The sequence below is a fragment of the Xenopus laevis genome, chromosome 2S (genome assembly GCF_017654675.1).
Source record: "Xenopus laevis strain J_2021 chromosome 2S, Xenopus_laevis_v10.1, whole genome shotgun sequence".
Taxonomy (NCBI): Eukaryota; Metazoa; Chordata; class Amphibia; order Anura; family Pipidae; genus Xenopus; species Xenopus laevis.
In genome coordinates, this window is record NC_054374.1 from 110234231 (window position 1) to 110259319 (window position 25089).

At 38.6% G+C, this 25089-nt stretch overlaps 1 protein-coding gene across 3 annotated transcripts; it reads left to right on the plus strand.

Moving 5' to 3' along the window:
- The first annotated feature begins 5205 nt into the window (after positions 1–5205).
- Positions 5206–22917, plus strand: LOC108709743 (basic immunoglobulin-like variable motif-containing protein). 3 transcript variants are annotated; one of them, XM_018249851.2, is made up of 10 exons: positions 5206–5340; positions 6190–6772; positions 7511–7631; positions 10217–10312; positions 13467–13571; positions 14310–14404; positions 15697–15829; positions 17512–17595; positions 18076–18172; positions 19720–22917. In XM_018249851.2, exons 2-10 carry the CDS (start codon positions 6298–6300, stop codon positions 20014–20016), a joined length of 1503 nt encoding a protein of 500 aa, XP_018105340.1. In that variant the 5' UTR covers positions 5206–5340; positions 6190–6297; the 3' UTR covers positions 20017–22917. The 3 variants fall into 3 exon arrangements, with proteins under 3 accessions (XP_018105340.1, XP_018105343.1, XP_018105341.1); XM_018249854.2 differs by having other exon boundaries at positions 6190–6697; XM_018249852.2 differs by having other exon boundaries at positions 5231–5384.
- The last annotated feature ends 2172 nt before the right edge of the window (positions 22918–25089 follow it).

The following is a 25089-nucleotide window of genomic DNA, read 5'->3' on the forward strand; positions in this document are numbered from 1 at the left end:
CTAATTCCTTGTGTACATGGGTGAGTTATATTTGTTATTTGATTGATTCCTGGACTATTGACCTCTGTTTTGATCTGGACTTTAAACCTTTTCTGCCTGCCTGCCTTGTGAACCTATGCCTGCATCCCGACCACGTCTCCTGTTTAACCCTTTGGATACCGCGTTCTGGACCTTTGGCCTAGTGCTTCCTCCTTGGTCCAGACTTCTCCCGTTGGGAACCGTTAGGCCCCCTGACAGATACCCAGTGATAGAGGAATCAGCCATCTCACATCCAAGGTAAGAAGAAATTCACTGGCACACAGGAACTGCGATAGCAGGGCAAGCCCTTGCACTTTTATTAATGCAGTAGTGCAATGTTTTGGGGACACACCCCTTTGTCATGTTTGACAAAGGGGCATATACCTGAAATGTTGCACTACTGCATTAATAAAATTGCAAGGGTTTGCCCTGCTATCGCAGTTCCACAAAATAACCCTATCGGCTGATTTTCTGGAAATGGAGAGCAATATTTTTAAAGGGATACTGTCTGGGCCCTCCCTTACATGGTCCCAAAACTGTATTAAACTTTGCTTTGTACAATAGTATATTTGCATCTACATCAGCTTAAAGGACATATACAATGAAATATAGCTAATGCTCTGGTCATGACTGAACAGGCCACTATAACAACTGGAGGAATGCAAACTATGTACTTTGTAAATTTACTGAAAGAGTAATTTCTAAGGGTGGTGGCAGACCGGGAGATTAGTCGCCTAGCCACAAATCTTCTCTACTCCAAGCGACTTATCTCCCAGTCTGCCACCTCCCTAAACATAACAAAAGAGGTGTTATACATTACATACTTAGCAACATATAAAAAGTCTTAATTGGGTTAAACAGTCTTAATTGGGTTAAACAGTTTCCAATGAAAGAACTGCACACAGCACCCTGAAATGGCACTAAAGTGGTTAAATGATAATCAATGTTAAATGATTGAATTAATCAGAGAGGAACTATTCACTGCATGCCCTCTTAGGTACTAGTTTTTAATGATAACATTTACTAAAAATATGCTCTCTATTTTACACCTTCACATAGCCCTAAGTTTATAATTATTGCATTATTTTCTGAGGTACTTTAGACTCCATAATCACCTAGCCCTGAAGAAGTTAAACTATATGCTAGTCTATAATAATAATATCATAGATCTGAATGGTGGTCTGGCACTAAAGGAATTAAAGGGGCACATTTCATTCCACTATGGCCTAGCACTTAAGCAGTTAAATGGGCACTGTTCATTGCATGCTGGTCTGGCACTAAAGGAGATAAAAGGGCACTGTTCATTGCATGGTGTTATGGCACTAAAGGAGTTAAAGGGGCACTGGTTAATGCATGCTGGTCTGGCACTAAAGCAGTTAAAGGGACACTGTTCATTGCACACTGGTCTGGCACTACTGTTCATTGCATGCTGGTCTGGCACTGTAGGAGTTAAAGGGGCACTGTTCATTGCATGGTGGTCTGGCACTAAAGGAGTTAAAGGGGCACTATTCATTGCATGTTGGTCTGGCACTATAGGAATTAAAAGGGCACTGTTCATTGCATGCTGGTCTGGCACTAAAGGAGATAAAGGGGCACTGTTCATTGCATGGTGTTATGGCACTAAAGGAGATAAAGGGGCACTGTTCATTGCACACTGGCCTGGCACTTAAGGAGTTAAAGGGGCACTGTTCGTTGCATGCTGGTCTTGCACTAAAGCAGTTAAAGGGGCACTGCTCATTGCATGCTGGTCTGGCACTATAGGAGTTAAAGGGGTACTATTCATTGCATGCTGGTCTGGCACTGTAGGAGTTAAAGGGGCACTGTTCATTGCATGGTGGTCTGGCACTAAAGGAGTTAAAGGGGCACTATTCATTGCATGTTGGTCTGGCACTATAGGAATTAAAAGGGCACTGTTCATTGCATGCTGGTCTGGCACTAAAGGAGATAAAGGGGCACTGTTCATTGCATGGTGTTATGGCACTAAAGGAGATAAAGGGGCACTGTTCATTGCACACTGGCCTGGCACTTAAGGAGTTAAAGGGGCACTGTTCGTTGCATGCTGGTCTTGCACTAAAGCAGTTAAAGGGGCACTGCTCATTGCATGCTGGTCTGGCACTATAGGAGTTAAAGGGGTACTATTCATTGCATGCTGGTCTGGCACTAAAGCAGTTAAAGGGACACTGTTCATTGCACACTGGTCTGGCACTAAAGGAGTTAAAGGGACACTGTTCATTGCATGGTGTTATGGCACTAAAGGAGATAAAGGGACACTGTTCATTGCACACTGGCCTGGCACTTAAGGAGTTAAAGGGGCACTGTTCGTTGCATGCTGGTCTTGCACTAAAGCAGTTAAAGGGGCACTGCTCATTGCATGCTGGTCTGGCACTATAGGAGTTAAAGGGGTACTATTCATTGCATGCTGGTCTGGCACTAAAGCAGTTAAAGGGACACTGTTCATTGCACACTGGTCTGGCACTAAAGGAGTTAAAGGGACACTGTTCATTGCATGCTGGTCTTGCACTAAAGCAGTTAAAGGGACACTGTTCATTGCATGCTGGTCTGGCACTATAGGAGTTAAAGGGGCACTGTTCATTGCATGGTGGTCTGGCACTAAAGGAGTTAAAGGGGCACTGTTCATTGCATGCTGGTCTGGCACTAAAGCAGTTAAAGGGGCACTGTTCGTTGCACACTGGTCTGGCACTAAAGGAGTTAAAGGGACGCTGTTCATTGCACACTGGCCTGGCACTTAAGGAGTTAAAGGGGCACTGTTCATTGCATGCTGGTCTTGCACTAAAGAAGTTAAAGGGGCACTGCTCATTGCATGCTGGTCTGGCACTATAGGAGTTAAAGGGGCACTGTTCATTGCATGCTGGTCTTGCACTAAAGCAGTTAAAGGGGCACTTTTCATTGCATGCTGGTCTGGCACTAAAGCAGTTAAAGGGACACTGTTCATTGCACACTGGTCTGGCACTAAAGGAGTTAAAGGGGCACTTTCCATTGCATGCTGGTCTGGCACTAAAGGAATTCAAGGGACACTGTTCATTGCACACTGGTCTGGCACTAAAGGAGTTAAAGGGACACTGTTCATTGAATGCTGGTCTGGCACTAAAGCAGTTAAAGGGACACTGTTCATTGCACACTGGTCTGGCACTAAAGGAGTTAAAGGGACACTGTTCATTGCATGCTGGTCTTGCACTAAAGCAGTTAAACGGACACTGTTCATTGCATGCTGGTCTGGCACTATAGGAGTTAAAGGGGCACTGTTCATTGCATGCTGGTCTGGCATTTAAGGAGTTAAAGGGGCACTGTTCATTGCATGCTGGTCTGGCACTTAAGGAGTTAAAGGGGCACTTTTCATTGCATGCTGGTCTTGCACTAAAGCAGTTAAAGGGGCACTTTTCATTGCATGCTGGTCTGGCACTATAGGAGTTAAAGGGGCACTGTTCATTGCATGCTGGTCTGGCACTTAAGGAGTTAAAGGGGCACTGTTCATTGCATGGTGGTCTGGCACTAAAGGAGTTAAAGGGGCACTGTTCATTGCATGCTGGTCTGGCACTAAAGCAGTTAAAGGGGCACTGTTTGTTGCACACTGGTCTGGTATTAAAGGAGTTAAAGGGACACTGTTCATTGCACACTGGCCTGGCACTTAAGGAATTAAAGGGGCACTGTTCATTGCATGCTGGTCTTGCACTAAAGAAGTTAAAGGGGCACTGCTCATTGCATGCTGGTCTGGCACTATAGGAGTTAAAGGGGCACTGTTCATTGCATGCTGGTCTGGCACTAAAGGAGATAAAGGGGCACTGTTCATTGCACACTGGCCTGGCACTTAAGGAGTTAAAGGGGCACTGTTCATTGCATGCTGGTCTTGCACTAAAGCAGTTAAAGGGGCACTTTTCATTGCATGCTGGTCTGGCACTAAAGCAGTTAAAGGGACACTGTTCATTGCACACTGGTCTGGCACTAAAGGAGTTAAAGGGGCACTGTTCATTGCATGCTGGTCTGGCACTTAAGGAGTTAAAGGGGCACTGTTCATTGCATGGTGGTCTGGCACTAAAGGAGTTAAAGGGGCACTGTTCATTGCATGCTGGTCTGGCACTAAAGCAGTTAAAGGGGCACTGTTCGTTGCACACTGGTCTGGCATTAAAGGAGTTAAAGGGACACTGTTCATTGCACACTGGCCTGGCACTTAAGGAATTAAAGGGGCACTGTTCATTGCATGCTGGTCTTGCACTAAAGAAGTTAAAGGGGCACTGCTCATTGCATGCTGGTCTGGCACTATAGGGGTTAAAGGGGCACTGCTCATTGCATGCTGGTCTGGCACTATAGGAGTTAAAGGGGCACTGCTCATTGCATGCTGGTCTGGCACTATAGGAGTTAAAGGGGCACTGCTCATTGCATGCTGGTCTGGCACTATAGGAGTTAAAGGGGCACTGCTCATTGCATGCTGGTCTGGCACTATAGGAGTTAAAGGGGCACTGCTCATTGCATGCTGGTCTGGCACTATAGGAGTTAAAGGGGCACTGTTCGTTGCACACTGGTCTGGCATTAAAGGAGTTAAAGGGACACTGTTCATTGCACACTGGCCTGGCACTTAAGGAGTTAAAGGGGCACTGTTCATTGCATGCTGGTCTTGCACTAAAGAAGTTAAAGGGGCACTGCTCATTGCATGCTGGTCTGGCACTATAGGGGTTAAAGGGGCACTGCTCATTGCATGCTGGTCTGGCACTATAGGAGTTAAAGGGGCACTGCTCATTGCATGCTGGTCTGGCACTATAGGAGTTAAAGGGGCACTGCTCATTGCATGCTGGTCTGGCACTATAGGAGTTAAAGGGGCACTGCTCATTGCATGCTGGTCTGGCACTATAGGAGTTAAAGGGGCACTGTTCATTGCATGCTGGCCTGGCACTAAAGGAGTTAAAGGGGCACTTTCCATTGCATGCTGGTCTGGCACTAAAGCAGTTAAAGGGACACTGTTCATTGCACACTGGTCTGGCACTAAAGGAGTTAAAGGGACACTGTTCATCATTGCACTGTTCAATGCACTGGGTTATAATAATAACAATAATCATAGTTGCACTATGATTATTGGCATGGCATGAATGAGTTAAATGATGTACTGATTTTTATGGATAAAGCAGAGGAGAACTTTGCTTGGTGACACGGCACTGCCAGAGTTAAATGATGTAAGTCTTCCGTACAGTAGGTGGCGACGCTATTGTTTAGTGTATCTAAGAGATCATCAGGCAACTGTTTTGTTGGGGAGGGGTGAAGAAGAGGCGAATGGTAGAACCGGAGCCGGCAGCTTTATGACATTATCAAAAGGTTGGTTATTGTTGATAGCGGCAGCCGCTTTGGGAGGTGGAAAGGTAGGTTAGATAAACATTACATCCTTTGTTTAGACAGAAGAACAATTAGTGCAGGAATTATCTTTAGAATTAGAGGACTAACAACCCCCTCCCTCTCCTGATGGTTCTGTAATTCAGGCATATGTATAATTGTTCTCCAGAGGAAACACCATCAGTCACCCCCCTCCCCGCACTGCAGTGACATGAACCTGCCTTGGCCGTGTGACTGACTGAGCTGCTTTGTTTGGTTTAGGGATCTCGTTGCCTTGGTGCTGCTGCTGCTGCAGTTCCTGTCACAGGCCTTGTACACTCAAGTGCTGACATTTGCTCAGAGTTTATTATTCCTACTTCAAATACACATGTAAAGTGCATGTAGCTGTGCTTAATGTGCATCAAAAGCAATTCCCCTGAATACTTTTCAAGGAAGTATGTGAATGACTGCATTATATTTGCATCTTGAAGCAAAAGTTCATCTTTTCTCATTTGCTCTTTAGTTTGTAAGCTTTTACAAGAAGTAAACTGTTTATCCTCCAACCCATGTTTGTTACATTATTGTAAGATCATCTGTGTGCCCTGTGTAATTTGCTGCCACTCGATAAATAAATAATGCCAATGATAATGATGCTCTGAAATCGTAAATCTCAATCACCAGTTAGTGTGTGTCCATGCCTTATATTAGAAAATAAAATGTAGTCCAGGCAGCTGCTGTGGAAGTGGTCCGTAGCCTCTCCTTCTAGCAGCGCTGTTTCTGCTTTTTCTATATATCAGTGGTCTATTGCCTCATGAAAAAAAACTAATAATAGTTTTTATTGTTTTGCATATTTAGATCTCGTTAAAAGGATGAAGCTCATTAGGTGAGACTATTATAGACCTAAACATTGGCAATATTTTTGTGGGGATTTGCACTGCACTGCAATTTTTGCTTCTTCATTCAATGCCTAACATAGAAGCGGACAGAGTTACAAACGTTTCAGAAAATAACGACCGTAAACCAAAGAGTCGGCCTCTGAGGAATAATCTCCATGAAACTGCGAAATCCTACAATATACAAGATGCTGCCACAGCAAACATTGGGCCTTCTGCAGAAAGACATTATCCACCCTGGGGATGTCCTGTGACACACACAAAGGAAAAGTTCTATACCATCTGCGCAGACTACGCCTTTTTAAATCAAGCAACATCTCTTTGCAAATCATCTAGCTCTGTCTGCAGCTCAAGCTCAGAGGACAAATCTGCTTTGAGCAATGCAATAAATTACAATGATCTTCAGACCAGCGAATCAGATTGTGTATACAATGAGGATGCAAGCTTGGATTCTATATCTAGCCATCTTGGTACGCGTCCACTTTCCTGGGAAATTGATACATCAGACTTCAGCACAATGACTTCCAAGTTAAAAAGCAGATCAGGTGAATCAGCTTTGGCTGAGTATTTTCACTCGTTTTTTGCTCTATATGCTCTACTAGAAATCTAGCAATATATTATTTAGCAGTTAGCATTGCATTAGGCCTTTAGCTTTCCATGTGTTTATTGATTTCTGTACAGGCATACTATGAGTCACTGAGCATGTGCATTTTAATTGATTTCCTTGAAAATAATTCAAAATGTTTACTAAGGGATTGCCCTTTCATTTAACATTTTTAATGCCTTTTAAGCAATAAAAGCATTTCTTAAATTATCTCTATATTTAGACGGAAGTGGCAGTGTGACTTTGCTGATAAGCATTCTTAGTGCAGTGTTTTTCTACATGGAAAAAGTAAGATTTCACTAACATGTGCACATACAGACTAGTAAGTAGCCTGAATAGTATTGGAAGTGCTTTATTTTAGGGTGCCTCTTCATGAATACAGTTATCTATTTATCACTATTTTCTATAAAAGGGAATTATCACCCTATGTTTGATTAATTTATTAGAGGAGTGATTATCATCTCAGAGCTAAGCAACTGTATTATCATTATTTATTTAGTGTTTGATAGTATGAAAACTTCTTTATCGCAAAGGATATTTATAGGTGTATGATGCAAGGTCCACATCTTACCGGTATATTTATTTAGTGGCCCTTAATAACCTGATGTAATGTTATTACCTGAGCTATAACAAAAAAAAAAAAACATCTGCAATTATTTGTGTATTTGTTTTAACGCAGGTGTAAATAAACAAACGCCTAAGAAAAAACCTGACAGGAAGGCCAAACCATTAAGGGACTGTCCGCAACACTTAATCCTGGATGATGTTAAACAGCGGAAAGTTCTAGACCTCAGGCGATGGTACTGTAATTTGCATATTTATGTTGATTTTAAAAAGTATATATATTTCTCTGTGAGAAGTAAATGTCAAAAACTATTCTTTATTCTGCCTGTATATGTTTTTCAGATATTAAAGTAATATTTGGCCTTGATAATACAAACCTCCTCTAAAGGGCTTGCTATTAAATGGCTGCAAGGTTCACCAAGAGTTAGCTCTAAAAAGTATATCCCATGTACCTGTTGTGGCTTCACACAGTTCACTACACAGTTCAGTGTACAAAGGGTAAATAAAAAAGCACATGCCCAAGACTTTAATCAATTTTTAAGGCATAATAGAGGCAAAAGTTAAAAATATTTGGCTAATTTATGAGCTTTATTCCCTCCCACACATTTTCATCACAAGGCATACATTTTCAGGCATAATAGAGGCAAAAGTTAAAAATATTTGGCTAATTTATGAGCTTTATTCCCTCCCACACATTTTCATCACAAACAGCATTTAATTTCTGATGATAGAGCTATGCAAAAGCACACCTGAGGTGGTTAAATCCATAGCAACCATTTGGTCTTCTAGAGCCAATGAAATAATGACAGCAAAAATCTAATTGGTTGCTATGGATTACTAAACTAGGAAAACACAATGTAGTGTATAATGCCATTTTGTACCTTGGGCAAACAATCCCACAAAATAAAAAAAAAACATTTGTTTTATTTTTGTTATTTTGCAACACACAATACTTATAACATACAACGTTCACATTTAAAGGAACTTATCATCGTTATGAACATCCTAAATGATAAGTCTGTAATCCAATAATTCTAAGGCAGACAAATAGACAGCAAGATCCATCACTGACAGTAGTGGTACTGTGGTAAAAACACATCATTATTTGCTGTAATAGGTAATGTTCAGAGATGCAGCCTGTATAAAAGAATTCAAAGCATTATCATTATACAGGTATGGGATCTTGTATCTAGAATGTGTGGGACCTGAGACTTCATAAGGGGTCTTTCCCTAATTTGGATGGCCATACTTTAAGTCTGATAAAAAAAAATTTAAATGCTGGATAAACATAGCAGGATTGTTTCCCCACCAAAAGGATTAATAATAACGTATTTTAGGGGTTATTCCAGCGACCACCACGAATCGCTTCTCTTCTGGATTCTTCTTTCTTCTAATTTCCTGGGGCAGAGTTAAAGTTAGTTAAAGTTCGGCTTTTCACTCTAATGTGTATGCGCAGCCATGAGAAGCAAAAAGAAGCCGGAAAAGGATCGCTCCGTGGTGCTTGCTGGAATAACCCGGGGCTGGTGCAGTTTTCTGCTGATAGGAGCACCAGCCCGGTGTTTCAGGTAAGTAAATACAATCACTTTGGATGCCTAACATTTGGCACCCCCCAAGTGGTAAACGACTTTCCTTCTCCTTTAAAGGGGTTCTTCACCTTCCAAACACTTTTTTCTGTTCAGTTGTTTTCAGATTGTTCACCATAAACAAATACTTTTTCAATTACTCTCCATCTTTTATTTTTTACTGTTTTCCCAAAATGTAAGTCTAAAGCTTAATTTTGGTGTCTCTGGTGTTTCAGTCTGGCAGCTCAGTGATCCAGGAACATTCTGAACTGATATTTTGCTACATTTAGAGGAATATTTATCAAGGGTCGAATTTCGAATTTGAAAAACTTCGCAATGCGAATTCAAAAAGACTAACCAAAATTAGTTTGAAGGTTTTTTTTTGACTGAATAGGTCAGTTTTCAATCGAATAGGTCCGTATTCGGCCGAATTCAAATCGTACGAATCAAAGTATTTCCCAAAAAATCCACCAATTGACTCCAAATAAGTTCTAGGAGGTCATCCATAGGCTAAAACAGCAATTCGGCAGGTTTTAGATGGTGTATGGTCCAAGTCGCATTTTTAAAGAGACAGTACATGATAATATTTGAATTTTCTAATTTTTTTCTAATTTGGACTATTCCAAGTACACAAAACATTTTTTTGAACTCGAAAATTCAACTCGACCTTTGATAAATCTGCCCCGTAGTTGTTACATTTCTCAGAACCATCTGTGAAATATTAGCAACTACTGTATAAATTCTAACAGCTGCCTTTAATGTAACTCAGGAATTCTGCTCAGCAGGGCATAGCAAATGTATCAACTAAATGTATTTATATAAAACAGTTAAAGAGTCAGCCCCCCCCCCGCCCCAAAGCTGCTTTAGAAGGTAAAAAAAAAACTTTACTCTTCAATATCAGAAAAAATAGAAAAAAAGAAAGTAATTGGAAAAAATTGCTTTAGAAAAAAAAAACTTAAGTTTTTACATTGACAGGATGACATAAGCATTCTCCCCAGAAAAAATATTTCCACTTAGTTAAAGTGAGGAGTTAACAGGGTGAGTTGGACAAATTTTTCCACAAACAGTAGAATACCTTGGATCATCCATGCGTATCTTGTTATATTACAACGTAATGCAGTGCCTAAATGGAATTTAAGATTACTGGGTAATCATGATTCAAGTCACTGTTCTACATAAATGTTTATAAATAGTCTTCCATATCTAAAAAGGTGGTTTATCTTGCATAATCTTTTCATTTTGTGCTTATATACTGACAGGTATTGTATCAGTCGACCTCAGTACAAGACATCGTGTGGCATTTCTTCTCTGGTATCATGCTGGAACTTTCTTTACAGTACTCTGGGAGCAGGAAGGTACATACTGTAGTGATTTTACTGTTGTTCTGTTTGAAATAAAACATATATGTGTATTCTGTTTAACATAGCTACTGTGAGGGACGTTACTTTGAATACAATTCAATAACAGCCTTCTTCATTTAAACATGGTCACCAGATGTGCAGATGTTCTCATGATCTGAGCAACCAAGAGTGGTCCACATTGAGCTGAACTAAATGTTGGGCTCTTGAGCCAAGAATAGGATCGCACATCGGACTTGTGCAGAGCCCAGATGATTGATATCAAATATTAATGAGGAGGTGCCAATTTTAGGCTCAACCAAGGACAGCCAAATCTGACAGTTTCTTAGGTTTCACATTATGTAATCATGTTGGACACACAATATCCAAATTTCAGGATTTCTGCCCAATAGTTTCGATGTTTTTACAGTGTGATGACAATCACTTGTCATATAGCTACAAAAAGAGCAATTTGATGAACTTTTATTGTTTATTTGTGTGTGTGTGTGTGGATGCACCCAGATTTTTAAACGGGTAATTAGACTTTACCATTATTGGGCAAGTGCAGAAACTCATAATGGAGACGAAGCAAAATTGTGCCCGTTAATAAAGAGAGATATGCATGCACACAAAGCACAGCATTCACTGTGAGCAAATAACATTCTGCTTAGTACTATTTTGGGTCTTGTTCCAGTACCCACTTCATAAAAAACCCATCTTCAGCTTTTTGTGTAATTGAGGTAGCTAAAGTGGCTACCTTTTAGGGGCAGATTTATCAGAGATTGAGGTGAATTTTCGAATGAAAAAAAATCGAATTTCAAGCTATTTTTTGTGTACTTTGTCTAGGGAATAGTCCATATTCGATTTGTATTTGAAAAAAATATATCGAAATTTATCATGTATTGTCTCTTTAAAAATTTGACTTCGACCATTCGCCATCTAAAACCTGCTGAATTGCTGTTTTAGCCTATGGGGGACCTCCTAGAACCTATTTGGAGTCAATTGGTGGACTTGGAAAAATCTAAGGTTTTTTTGTGAAAAACTTTGAATCGAATTTGGTCAAATATGCTATTCCTTTGATTCGATTGAAAACAGACCTATTCGACCAAAAAAAAAACTTTGACTTGATTTTGGTTGGTCTTTTTGAATTCGAATATCAAAGTTTTTTCAATTTGAAATTCGACCCTTGAAAAATATGCCCCTTTGCCATTTTTTATAAGATTTTATTTTTGCACGTTTTCAGTTACAAACAAATAGACAGAAAGGAAAAGCAGAGGAAAGAAGTGAGGCTAAGGTACAGATTATAGATATTCAGGCATGAGAGTATTCTACAATCAGACATTTTGCAAGTCCCGCCTGGTACCCCATATGGCATCAAATTCAGACAACCTCTTGCTAGGTTGGTCAGTTTGTGGCTTGGAAAGGAATTGATTAGCAATTTTTGCCAAAATTGTTGGGGAGGGGATCCACTGACTTTCAGTGCATAGTAGTGCATGGAAATGGATATGTCTGCGACCTGTTTGAAAGCATCAGGCCACATCTCCTCATCTAACACCAGAATAACTCTCTGCCATTTAATCTTGGATTTTTCAAGAGGGAGGGACCTGAGGAGGACAATATAATGTAGAGGCAAGAGCGTAAGTTCACATTTAACACCTGGACTTGGATCTGGTATTCCAGGTCACTTTAACCAACTGGCAGTGGCAGTGTCCATGGTTGTTTAGCAGAAGGAATTGGAAGGAAACTGTGATCTTGATGGCCAATATAAAGCTCTCAGGATCATTCCAACATTTTCCTGTTCTCCTAAACTCTCTAAGCACACAATTGACATGCACCAAGCAAATTGTAAGAGAAAATTTGCCAGCACATGGTTTGCCTTTATAAATAGTTATTACAAAAAATTAGGTGTTAGTACCACACTTTGGCCAAAATATGTAAGCTCATGTGCCACATCAAGGCCCCTCGTTGTACGTGAGTCCTACACTATATGCGAGCATTATAAGTTTGTAGTGCATTTAAAATCAAGTCCCCCCAGCAACCAATGTTACCGAGTAGTAAGACCATTGTGCACTTACCCTTAGCTCGGGAGCTCTAGTGGGAAAGCAGGGAGCTTTTAAGCCACAGCCAGCAAACATACACCTGTGTATAATTACCTTCCTACGCTATCTATTAGGATTTTAAGTTTACAGTGCATTTCAAATCAAGTCCCCCAGTAGACAATGTGGCTGTGTAATAAGACCATGGTGCACTTCCCCTTAACTCAGGGGCTATAGTAAAAAAGCAGGGAGCTTTTTAGCCCCAGCCAATTACCATACATCTATAATAACAAACAAAAAAAAAAACAAATAGAAAAAGTATTGTAGAAATGATACCTATATTGGCTAACAATAAAAATACATTGCAAACTTTCGGAGCACCAAGGCCCAATCGTCAGGCAAAAAACAAATGAAAACTAGAAAGGCACAGCTTATATACTGTTAGATCAGTGAAAGGTATTCATGGGCAATAAATTAGGAAGTTACAGATGGATTGCGACCAATTATAGAGATAATACAATGAATTAAGGTGAGTTGTAAATAGTCCAGGGGGCAAATTAACTAAAGGGCAAAGTGGCTAACGCTAGCGAAAATTCGCCAGCGTGATGTAATTTCTTTACTTTGCCAATTTACTAACGGGTGCTGACATAAATTCACTAGCGAAGTGGACCTACTCTAGCACTACTTCGCACCCTTACGCCAGGTCAAGTTGTGCTATGGCGAAGGGACGTAACTACGCTTATTCACTAACTTGCTCATTTTACTGAACGTTACTTTTTGCTGAAACTGTTGCTTGGAAAAGGGTGAGTGAAAAGGCACTGTGATACAGTGGGATGCATTATTAAAACTCAAAAAAATCCTAGCATTTTCCATATAACAAATTATTTAAATTGATGATAACTGTGCAGATCATTCTCTGCATGCAGTATGCATCACTGATTCAATATATTGATGAAAGATATTGAACAGTGCCTCATCTGTGCTTCTCTCCTAGAACAGAATGATGATTGTGCTCAAAACAGCCGAACACATTCTGACAAATCCTCAAAGATTTCTTGACAATAAATCCGCACCTATAATATTATAAAATATGGATTTCTGTTGCATTTAATACTACCTTTCTTTACATTTCAAAGCCTTCCACCAATTACTCAAGAGGAAGCTTTACATATTTTGGGCTTTCAACCACCTTTTGAAGAGATTAGGTTTGGTCCTTTTACTGGGAACACAACTTTGATGAGGTAAATTGTGCTTTTTTTTTAGCTTTATAACTGATTTATTCCAGTCTATTCTATTTTAAATCATACCTAACCTACAAACTGACACTATCTCCTTTTCTTTTTACCCTGTTCATAAAAAAATGGATTAGCCTTCAGTTGCAGAAATTGGAACAATTAACTTTTCAGCAAAATTTGCTAATTTTGAAAACATTTTAGAATAATTGTATCTACTGCAATCTGGCACAAGCAAGCACAGGGGTGTCACAAGGATAGAAGATGGCGATGGACTTGTTCTTAAACTGCTCAATATTTAAATGGAGCAACATTGAGCAACAATAGACAAAACATGTAAAGGAATCCCTATATTTACTGCCTTGTCGAGGAAGTTCTTAGGTACACAGCTTCCTTGCACTGGAGCATGCTGCAGTTAATCCACCAAAGGTGCTAGTATAAATTAACGTTATTAGCTGTCCATGCATACGTTATGATATTTTAATGGGCATAGCCTTTTGCTTTGCATCATGATAAATGATGAAAAATGAAACCATTGATGTCAGAAACAGGTAGACATATGATTTCTTATGAACCATCTTTTGTAGATGGTTTCTGAAATGTCCCCACATACTGTAATTGTATTATTTGACATACTTAACAGCTAAGTCTCATCACATAATTATGGTTTCTTGCCACAGTGATCACATAGTTATAAGTGTGTCATTTCTAAAATTCTGAATCACTAAAGGATAGCTCTCTCATCAGATGGTTCAGACAAATCAATGATCATTTCCATGTAAAAGGATGCTCCTATGTCCTGTACAAGCCACATGGCAAGAACAAGACAGCAGGAGAAACTGGTGAGTTATAATAATAATATTGATGTTAAAGATCTGCAGTTATTTTTTTAAATGCATTGCAAATATACAAGTTATATTGTGTCATTGATATAAACATGTACCCACACAGTAATGGATGAATAGTGTTCCTTGTTTATCAATATATTTTTTTTAATTTTTTATCTAGCTTTATTTGTCTAATGTTATTCGGCCTATGTTTTCTCTTTAGGCGAAGCTCCTCCATCTCTCTGCAATGACAGATACAGTGTCAGACTATATTCAGACACATGGAGAAGATATTGGCGCAAAAATTTAAAAATGTGCATTTATATCTACTCCAAGGGGCAAATTTACTAAAGGGCAGGTGTAACTTCGCTAGCGAAAGAGACTGACCCTGGCACTCATTACCACTCAATCGCCAGTCAAAGTTGCGCTCTGTCAAAGGGACTTAACTGCACAAATTCACTAAGATTCGTATTTTACTGAACGTTACCTCTTGCGCCAGACTTGCCTTCGCCACCTCAGACCAGGCGAAGTGCAATAGAGTAGATAAGAGTTCCTCAACATTAGTTGAAAATTTTTCTAAGTCCCAAAAAACTTCCTTTTCCTTTTTTCAGGGTGATAGGCTGCAAAAGAGTTTTTTGGGGTAACCAGCTTCCCCCCTACATTTGATAAGATACAGTATGTGTATCTTTCCTAACACATGTGTAGGGCATTATAACAACTCTAGTTTCTTTTATTAAGATTCCCTGGACTTGTGTAATGTAATGTATTTGCTGAAACATATACGTCCATACAACTTTAACCTTCCGCCGTATGCAAATTAGCCAACGCTAGCGCAACTTCGCTCTGCTTGCCAAATTCGGCGCCCTGGACGCAACTTCGCATGTTAGTGAATTAGCATTGTCTGAGTGAATTTTCGCCTGGCGAAGTGTTGCGAAGCCGTAGCTGGCAAATTCTCACTGCTTTGTAAATTTGCCCCCAAGTGTCTGCAAACAGGCTAACACTGTGCCTGTCAGTGCAGAGATACGTGACGGGGAGGACATCAGCGGACTAAATGCGGGAGGAGAAAAGCCAAGGCTGAACCTGTTTAACATTAGCCTTACTGTTTGCATTGGTGCATAAGAAATTGCTGATGTGTACTGGAATCAGACAGATTTATTCAGCACCCACTATATTTTATAGTATTTTTTTATGCTATGTTCCCCTTAAACCAAGTATGTACAACCCCCAAAAAGCCCTAGATATACAATGAATTGCTCATAGAACAGCATCTCACATTCATCTAAACTTATATTGTGTATGTTTTCTAGCTGTTGGGGCACTATCAAAGTTAACACAAGGGCTAAAAGAAGACTCAACTGCCTACATTTATCATTGTCAGAATCATTATTTTTGTCCAATTGGTTTTGAGGCAACCCCTGTGAAGGCATCCAAAGCATACAGGTGAGGAAAATACAGTGAAATCTCAGTATAAAGTACCTATTAACATACATACATACAGTATAATGGAATATTGATGTACAGTATGTATTGTGAAGCATAATATATCTGCTAATATGATAATTTAATAACAATTGGGAAATGAGGCTCTTTTAGCCCCTAGAAAGTGATCAGATCTTAGCATCCATAAGTCTAGTTAAAACATTGACATGAAATTGTTGATAGGTTGCTAAAGAGCTACTGGTTTCAGTCAGAAATTTTTTGGGTGGGGGTGTACAGAGGGGACCAATGAGACTAGGGCCCTCCAGGATCCAGACTGACACTGCTTTTATTACATCAGCAAGCTTATGCTTTGGTAATGCTCTAACGGCATATGAGGAGTATGATCATTGATTTAAGTTTTAATCACTGCACACTTCAGAGCAAGGCGACACAAAGAAATATAATTGCTGTCATTTGCTGTATAATTTGTTAAATGACCAAACTGAATAAAAATGACTTTTTAATGCTAACGTGCAATACAAATTCATTTGTAGAGGGGATAGTTTCTGCCATAATTGTGTGCAGTTTACCTGAATATCTTTAGTTCTGAATTCTAGATGCTGAAATTACCATTAGATACAGCTAGGTGGTTAGGGGTAAGGGAATCAGTAATTTAAGTTAAATTGACGTAATTGAATTAAGGTAAGTGATACAGTCTGAACTGTTTGAAATGTGACATGAAATAACATGCATCTGCTATTAAAAGGAATTGGTTGAATTTTAAAGGAGAAATAAACCCTAGCCCCCTCCACTGCCACACCATTTCCACCCCTCCAAGCTTCCTCCCAGCTGCATCTATTGCTTTTAAAAATCTGCCTGTATCTTAAACTGCTATAAATGCCCAGAGTTGCACAGCGAAGTTCAGACGGATTTCAGCAGGTTTCTTGGGTTTCTGTGCCTTTTTGCACCACCTTTTATTTTTGTGTGCAATACTTATTCCCTGTGTCATTCCACCTTACTGCAGATAACTTAATTAATGGACTTATTTGTTATTACTTGGGTTGTAACTGACATCTAGTGTAAATTGCATGTCAACAGCCCCATTAGAAATATATTTACTGAGAAAAATGTTGATGTGCTGAATACTTATTTTCACTGATGTAGATGCTATGGCCAGGGAGTTTGGAGGGGGCAATGGAGTGGTTAATGGAAGGGGGGCTAGGTTTTAGTTCTCCTTTAAATTGTTGTCGAATCATAACTAAATTACAGTTATTAAACTAACCACAGAGGCAAAGATTCGCTTATTTGATGTGTACCGGTAATTGTAGTACTCCTGTATGACAGACCCAAGATCTGCTTGTCTGGCAAGTTATATTACTTAACAAGCAAATCTTTGCCAGGTTTAGCCTGCAAAATTGTGCTGTTCAGGTTGTTTGGCCCCTGGGTCAATGGCCCTGTTCACAGCCATTAGAAGAGAACTACATCAAAGGTCTGATGTGGTGCCTATGCAGACCCATCAGAAGAGGACCATAGCTGCCCATTGCCCAAGCCACTACTAGTCAAGGAGACCTTTGTTTCAACCCCATATACAGGCCATTAAGCTGCTGAATTTGGTTTGGCCAAGTTAATAGACAATATCATACCAGCTTGATAACATACTAAGCACATTCTTTAACAGAAATTCACTTTCATTTTTATTTCAGAGGCCAGCATTTCCCACATGAAGTGGAGTATTGGATTTTAATTGGTGAGCCAAGCCGAAAACACCCCACAATTCATTGCAAAAAGTAGGTCATTATTTCTTTATTCAAATATGAATATAATTCTAACATGATAAATTTGATAAAAAATTATTTTTACTGCCTAATTAAAGTAAATTATCATTTTATAAGATATAATATAGGAGGGTTTATACACCTATTCCAATAAGTGATTCAAATCACACATTGAAGTGAATAATCATCATAACTTTTTATGCTGCAAACTGTTATCGACAATATGTATAGTGTTCATTATGTATTTTTGAAAAAATGCGAGAGGTCTTTTAGGAAGATCAGGGAAGAACAAGTGGCACAACAAGTAGAACAACTAAGGGGCACAAGAAGTCTCTAGGGAAATGAATGCCTGCAAAACTATATTAGACTATATTTTTTATCTTTATGTGAAATGAAACTTTTCTAACATTTTTTAACATCATGCTTCATGTACAGTATAATGTTTCACATATGATGTAATAGCATTAATGGATGTTTTCTAAACTCCTTTAGGTGGGCAGATATTGTTACTGACTTAAATACTCAAAATCCAGAATATTTTGATATTAGACACACTGAAAGAGGCCTTCAATACAGGAAAACAAAAAAGGTAAAGGAATGTTGGTATTCATAATTGTATTATGCCATCTTCTTTGTGGTTAAAAGGGATGAAAGGTCATCCCACTAAGTACGAGATCTGTTAGAATCCCTCAAAAGAAGCTTAATAGGAATATAGATTATATTTATTTCTACGAGGGATGCACCGAATCCAGGATTCGGTTCGGGATTCGTCCAGGATTCAGCCTTTTTCAGCAGGATTCAGATTCGGCCGAATCCTTCTGCCCGGCTGAACCAAACCCTAATTTGCATATGTAAATTAGGGGCAGGGAGGGAAATCGTGTGACTTTTTTGTCAAAAAAACAAGGAAGTAAAATATAGTTTTCTTGGTCTTCCCAATCAGAAATTGGTCCCCAAAGTATAACAATCCCTATTTGGCAGACATAGTTTTTTTATATTTACCCTGAGACATTTCCCTTCTTTAGCTATACATGAGGTTGGACTGTGCCATGCAGTGTTTCATAAAATGTTATCAGACGTGAGGGGTGTCTGATAATCCAGTCCCCTAGAACCATCACAGTCACAATGTAGGAGGACCTTGAAGAGGGTCTGATATCGCCAGGAAGCATGTGATCTCAACATAACCAATATATCATTTATAAGGGTGTGAACCATTCATATATATGGGGGAGTATATGGGTATACCTAGTGGATCAATTTCTGTAATCCATTTATTGTTTTATAAATGACCCCCTGCTTTTTTGAACCACCAGCCCTTTCTTATGATCATTAGTTCAAAGGGTAACACACTTATTTAGCTTCCTAATTAAAAGATGTCCTGGCCCCATCCAGTCTTGTAGCAAGATAAATGTATCATACAGCAACATGCTGGAATGTATAATTAAGGTGTGCTTAAGAGAAAATGAGCCAAGGTTAAGCACTACTTTTCTGACATGACAGTGCCCTTTAAAGGAACAGTATCACAAAAAATTAATTGTTTAATAAAATCTACTGTTGCCCTACATTGGTAAATCTGGTTTGTTTGCTTCAGAAAGTCTACTTTAGTTTATATAACCAATATAACCAAGCTGCTGAGTAGCTGTGGGGGCAGCCATTCAAAGCTGAAAAAGGAGAAAAGGCACAGGTTACTATAACAGATAAGCCTTGTAGTATACAAAGGGATTCTACATAGCTTATCTATTATCTACCATGTGTCCTGTGCTTGAATGTCTGCCCTAGTGATGGGCGAATTTGTCCCATTTGGTTTTGCAAAATTGTGATGACCGCGTCTATGTTGAATTTGAAATTTTTGGCATCCAAATAATGTTGACGCGTGACGGATTAGACGCGAAACACGGAAATTCGCTGCAAATTCGCACCTGCCGAATTTAGTCTTCCACCACTAGTCTGCCCCAATGGCTACACAGCAGCTTGTTTATATAAACTATAGTATTTATTCTGAAGCAAACACCCCAGTTTTACCAGTGCTTTGTTGCTTTATTTTTATTTGTGGAGAGTGAAGTATAAACGTTTGCAACTCTAACAGCGACTTGGCAAATAAATCCAAAAATCAGTTTACATGCTAATTTTACCTTACAGGTTGGAGGAAACCTTCACTGCCTTCTGGCATTTCAGAGACTCAGCTGGCAAAGATTTGGTCCATGGCCTTTGCAGCTTGGAAACCTTAGGCCAGAACCCCAGCCACCTGTACAAGGAAGAAGAATCCCTAAATCTGAAAGTGAGGATAATGTCTCCAAGAAACAGCATGGACGGCTGGGGAGGTCATTTAGTGCTGGATTTCAGCAAGATCTTGCATGGAAAAGAATGTGTAATATACGTGAGCGCAGGGGCAGTGGCTCACCTGAAAGTGATACGGACTGTGAAGGAAATGATTGAATTATAAGAAGTGTCATTTGTAGTTTTGGGTTCATGGCACTCCCATCAAGTTAACATTAGGAATATAATGCTATGCATGGTTGGTAGACATCTATAGTGCTCTCCCATTAATCATAAAATCTCTGCAATCTTTTTACAATCATTTTCAACTTCTCTCTTATAAACACCATGGCTGATCTGCAGTAAACTGTATATTGTGTACTGGCACATAAGGGGTGTTTTCATTAGACAATAACATCATTTACTGCAATATCTGGCCTGAAAAATGACTACAAAAAATAATGTTTTAATCTTCTCCATCTCTAATGTGCAAGCAGGTAGAAAATGGAGTCTTCACTGTTATCCCGAACTTATAAAGTGAAGTCATGTGCAGTACTCTGACCCAGTAAGTCCCATGCCACTGCTGCAATACTGTGACACCTTTATCAAAAATCGTAATTTTAACAAAATGTTACTTTTTCAATAATCACAATATTATTCAGTCATTTTGATTTATTAAAAATCTCAAATGGTTTCATTTCGATCCTGTTAATTTGCAGTGAAAAATCACATAAAAGCTGCAAATTGCAATTTTTCCTTTCATTTTCAAGCAAATTGATAAATCCGATTTTTTAAAAAAAAAAAAAAAAAAAAAAAAAGCAATTACCAGCTTGCTTAAATGGAAAGTGAATACATATCTACCATTAACTTCTATGGCATCAGAATAGGTTTTAGGTGGCATGATTCCAATAAATTACAAAATCTTGCTAAAAAAAAATCACAGTGAAGGGGAAAAGTTGGAATTTGCCTCAACTTTGCAAAATTTTCTGCAAAATGATATTTGATTATTGATAAATCATCCCCTATGTATTCTAAAATGATATATATATATAATTTTTTTTTTTTTTTCTAAAACTATTATAATCTCTGTGGGGTGCCCACAGAGATTTTAACTTTCATTGTCCTTTAAAACACATGCTATACCACTATTGGACAGACAGAGTTGGTGCTTTTTCTTGATTTCAAAAAAACTTGAGCACAAATATAAGTGCACAAGTATTTTCTGAAACTCAAATAAATGGGATTTATTAAAGAAAAAAAAAACTCGGTAAATAAAAGCTGGCGAGTTTCTATAGAAGTAAATGGGAATAGCCTCTAATAACTTTACTTATTATTTTTATTTACTGTATATTCTTTAAGAAAACATTCAACATTTTCAGCCTCATTGAAAATGAATGAAACCATGTGATTTTTGCTGCCATTTTTTCTTATGCAACAAAACACAAATGTGATCATACTGTTTAAGCTTTTTTTAAGTAATCAAGCAATCGTGGGAAAAACTTGGTAGCGGAAAAAGAACTTGGTCGCATAAAAAAGTTTTGTTTTCTTTTTCTTGAGATTTTTTCTTTTATATCCTCTGCTTACATATACAATTTTAGGGTACTGCACAGGTGCCATTTGTCTTTGCATTTTCACAGATACAAAATATCAGGAACTAATGAGAAGTGATCACCTAAATGCAATGTCAATGTAATTTAACAGACGTTTTTCAGATGTATAATTTATTGATGTGACAGGACATTGTGATGAGATAGGATTTCAGATTCAGAAACAGATAAGGTTCTGTGGCAATGAAACATTTTCAGTACAGGTGTGGGATCCGTTATCTAGAAACCCGTTATCCTGAAAGCTCCAAATAATGGAAAGGCCATCTTCCATTCCATTTTATTTAAATAATCCAAATTTTTAAATATGATTTCCTTTTGCTCTGCATTAATAAAACAGTACCTTGTACTTGATCAGAAGCAGAACCAGCTTATTGGGTTTATTTATAGTGATGGGCGAATCTGACTCATTTCGCTTTGCCCAAAATTGCCGATATGGGGAAAATTGGCATAATCTATTGAAGTCTATAGTTGACAAATACTTTTTTGATGGTCACCAAATTGTGCAACAAATTTTTGACGCGCTACACATTTTTTTTCACCCCTTAGAGTCTATTGGTGTCATTTTCATGGCAAAACTTGGCAAAAATGTTCGCTCATTACTATTTATTTAATCTTTTCATGGTTTTCTAGTAGACGTAAGGTATGAAGATCCAAATTATGGGAAGATCCGTTATCCAGAAAGCCCCAGGTCCCGAGCATTCTGGATAGCTGGTCCCAAACCTGCACTTGCTTCACTTGGATTGTTCAAAAGAAGGAGAAGATATAAGCACATCTTTTTAGTAAACTTCATTTTTTTGTAAAGCTTTATAATTCCTTGATTTTAGAATAGAATGATGTAAAGAATATAATCTAATCTGTAACTGAAGATCCCAGAAAGCATGAGCTTTCATTGAGTGCAGTTTGGGCTATAGAGCAGGTAGGTAGGTATCAACATTTGGTATTTGGGATGGCCCTTAGAAGCTGGTGAAGCACCGCAGAATGGGCATCCCTGCTATAGATTATGCATGTTTAACAGAGGATATCCATTCATTTAGAAATTTCTGGTCTTTTTTGAAGCAGGGTAATGCAGAAAGTTGTGGTTTAACAAAGACCAGAGGTAAAAGCTTTTCTGGCTGTCGTCATATCCATCTTCTGATCTGCATTATAGACTAAATATTGCCTAGCAGAGGACATTATTTTTTCAGATTCCTTTTTCTCTTATTTTAGCACATATCTCTCTGGCCTATTCATTTGTGCCAGAAATGTGAGTATAAATGAATACTAGACTCAACCCACACCACAAGTGTCTATTCTGCTGGAAAGCTGGCAAAGAGAAGCTACAAAATGTACATAAGTATGGCCAGCAATAATGTCTAAAAATGTTCTTGCTTATTTTCTACTTTTATAGTTCTACTTCATCAATGTATCTGCTTCTTTTTCTTTGATACTGTAACTTTCTTTTCTTAAATAACTGATTAAAATTCAATGATGTACATTTATTGGTGCTTGTGTTTCTTGCTAACTACTACTTTTTAGGAAGGACATACTCTATGTAAGTATATCCAGTGAAGCATTTGAAGACACAACTGTCAACTAGTTCTAAAAAGTAAGCACAAAATTGAGCAGTAAGTACAAGCTGCACCACAGTGGTATTATAACACTCCTAGCAATCACTGCTGGTACCTTTATGCACAAAACACTGTTAAATCTCATGAAGTTCTCCAATCAGGCAACTTTGTACTGTTTTTAGAACACTGTAGTGAACCAGGCCCCCCTGCAAAAAACCTTCAGACAGGCCTAGCACACTCAGATCCCAAACTTCCCGCTCACTTCTCCTCCGCCCACATCCTGCCTCTGCCCCACCTACTTCCCACCCCACCTCTGCCCATGTCTTGCCCCGACTTGCATTCCCTTCCTTGCTGGTAAAAGAGCAGCTGGGGAGGAAGGGGTTTTCATACTAGTTATCGATGAAGAGATGTATGGGAAACATAAAGGCTTCTGCTGTTTGTTTGAAACTTTACCTTTGGACTTATTTTTCAGGTATTTATTTCTTGTCACTTGTTCCTGTACAGCTTCATCCAGCATGAAGTGGAAAACTTGTGAGTTCTTCTTGTTTTCTGAAACACTATTACTTTCCATTTAAATAAGAGCAACAGTTACTTAAAATAAACATTGTTTTTTGTGATTAAAACAACTGGCAAAATATATGTTCAGCACAAGCCCTATTCATTGAACTTATGTTGAGCAAGGAGGTATACTGCCCCTTTGTTGCATCTCATGGCGATGCTAAAACAACTCCATATTTGTGTTGTTTACCTTCTTGTACACACTCATATAACCTGACCTCGTATCAGCTGATGGAGGGAATACATATATATGGTCTGTATCTCTATGCCCTGCATTTAAAATAAGCGAGTTTTATGCTGAATTGCTGTCGCCTGTCGTTTAGGCATGAAAGCAATTTGTATTCTTCAGAAGAACCATTTACCATCTGTTTAGGATCTTATTTAACATGTTATCCATAAACTGTTGACAGTGAAACCTTAGTCGTTTAGTTTGATGGATGCATTTGCTCTCCAGCCTTATGGACTGGGAGGGTACAGTATCATTTGTTGGTAACGTAACCATTAAGTTCTATAGTGCAATTGAGTGCCTCCTATTGCATGAATATCTGTATTGCAGTGTAAACCACTGGCTTTCTTTTATTTTTATAAACTGCCATATATTAACCTTATGGATGGCCAGGTTTGTTTTTTTTTCTGTTTGGTAGTGATCTGGTTCCAGTTGTAACAGAAGGATTTGCATAAAAGGCTTTTTCCATATTGATAAAGGGAACTGTCACTATAACAACCAAAATAATGTACTGAACTAGTGCCTGCTTAATATAGGTAATACTTTTCACAAATACTTTTTCTCCTGTCAGCAGGCACCGCACCTGTCCAGTGTTCTTCCGGCGAGCACCACAGATCTTCGGGTTTTAAATTTCCAGGAGCAGGCGCATGCGCAGTAGAGCAAAGTAGCATGCTTTTTGTTTAAAGTTTGGCTTTCCGCTTCACTTCAAATAAACTGATTTTTAGGCTTAAAAAACTCATTTCGTGACTTTACAAACTCGAAGACTAGAATTAAAACGGTAAAAAGTGTCTTGAATTTTTGCCTAGGACAACTCCCATTAACTTTTACATGATTTCGCCAGCTTTAAGATGCTGATTTATTACATTCATGTTTGCTCTTAAACATTTGAGTTTTTGAAAATATAATTTGAATTTGAGAGTTTTGTAAAGAAAAAAAATCACATTTGAACCTTGATAAACCACCTTCTGAATGTATTGTCCTGTAATCCTGTATCCCATAATGATATATATATATATATATATATATATATATATATATATATATATATATAATGGTGTAAAATAATGGCATAAAATCCTGTTATTTCTGTGTAAAAAAAAATCCATGCCATCATTAATATAGCACTTAGCTCTAAATAATAGATGATTTCCAGGATTGAGATGCACAGCATTAATGTATATGCAAGTACAACAATGAAGCCAAGAGGTTTATTTATTAAAGGTCAGATTTAAGTGATCAATTTAATCAGCTGATTTTGCCCAGCATGTGGGTGGCCAAATTGTGTCCAGATCTGCTTGTTGGGTGCACCTGGCTG

Excerpts from the sequence above, each read along its gene's own strand:
- LOC108709743 (XM_018249851.2), top strand. The coding sequence starts at position 6,298 with ATGCCTAACATAGAAGCGGACAGAGTTACAAACGTTTCAGAAAATAAC. Across the intron at positions 7,632-10,216 it reads GTTCTAGACCTCAGGCGATG|GTATTGTATCAGTCGACCTC; the intron begins GTACTGTAATTT and ends ATATACTGACAG. Across the intron at positions 17,596-18,075 it reads CCCACAATTCATTGCAAAAA|GTGGGCAGATATTGTTACTG; the intron begins GTAGGTCATTAT and ends AAACTCCTTTAG.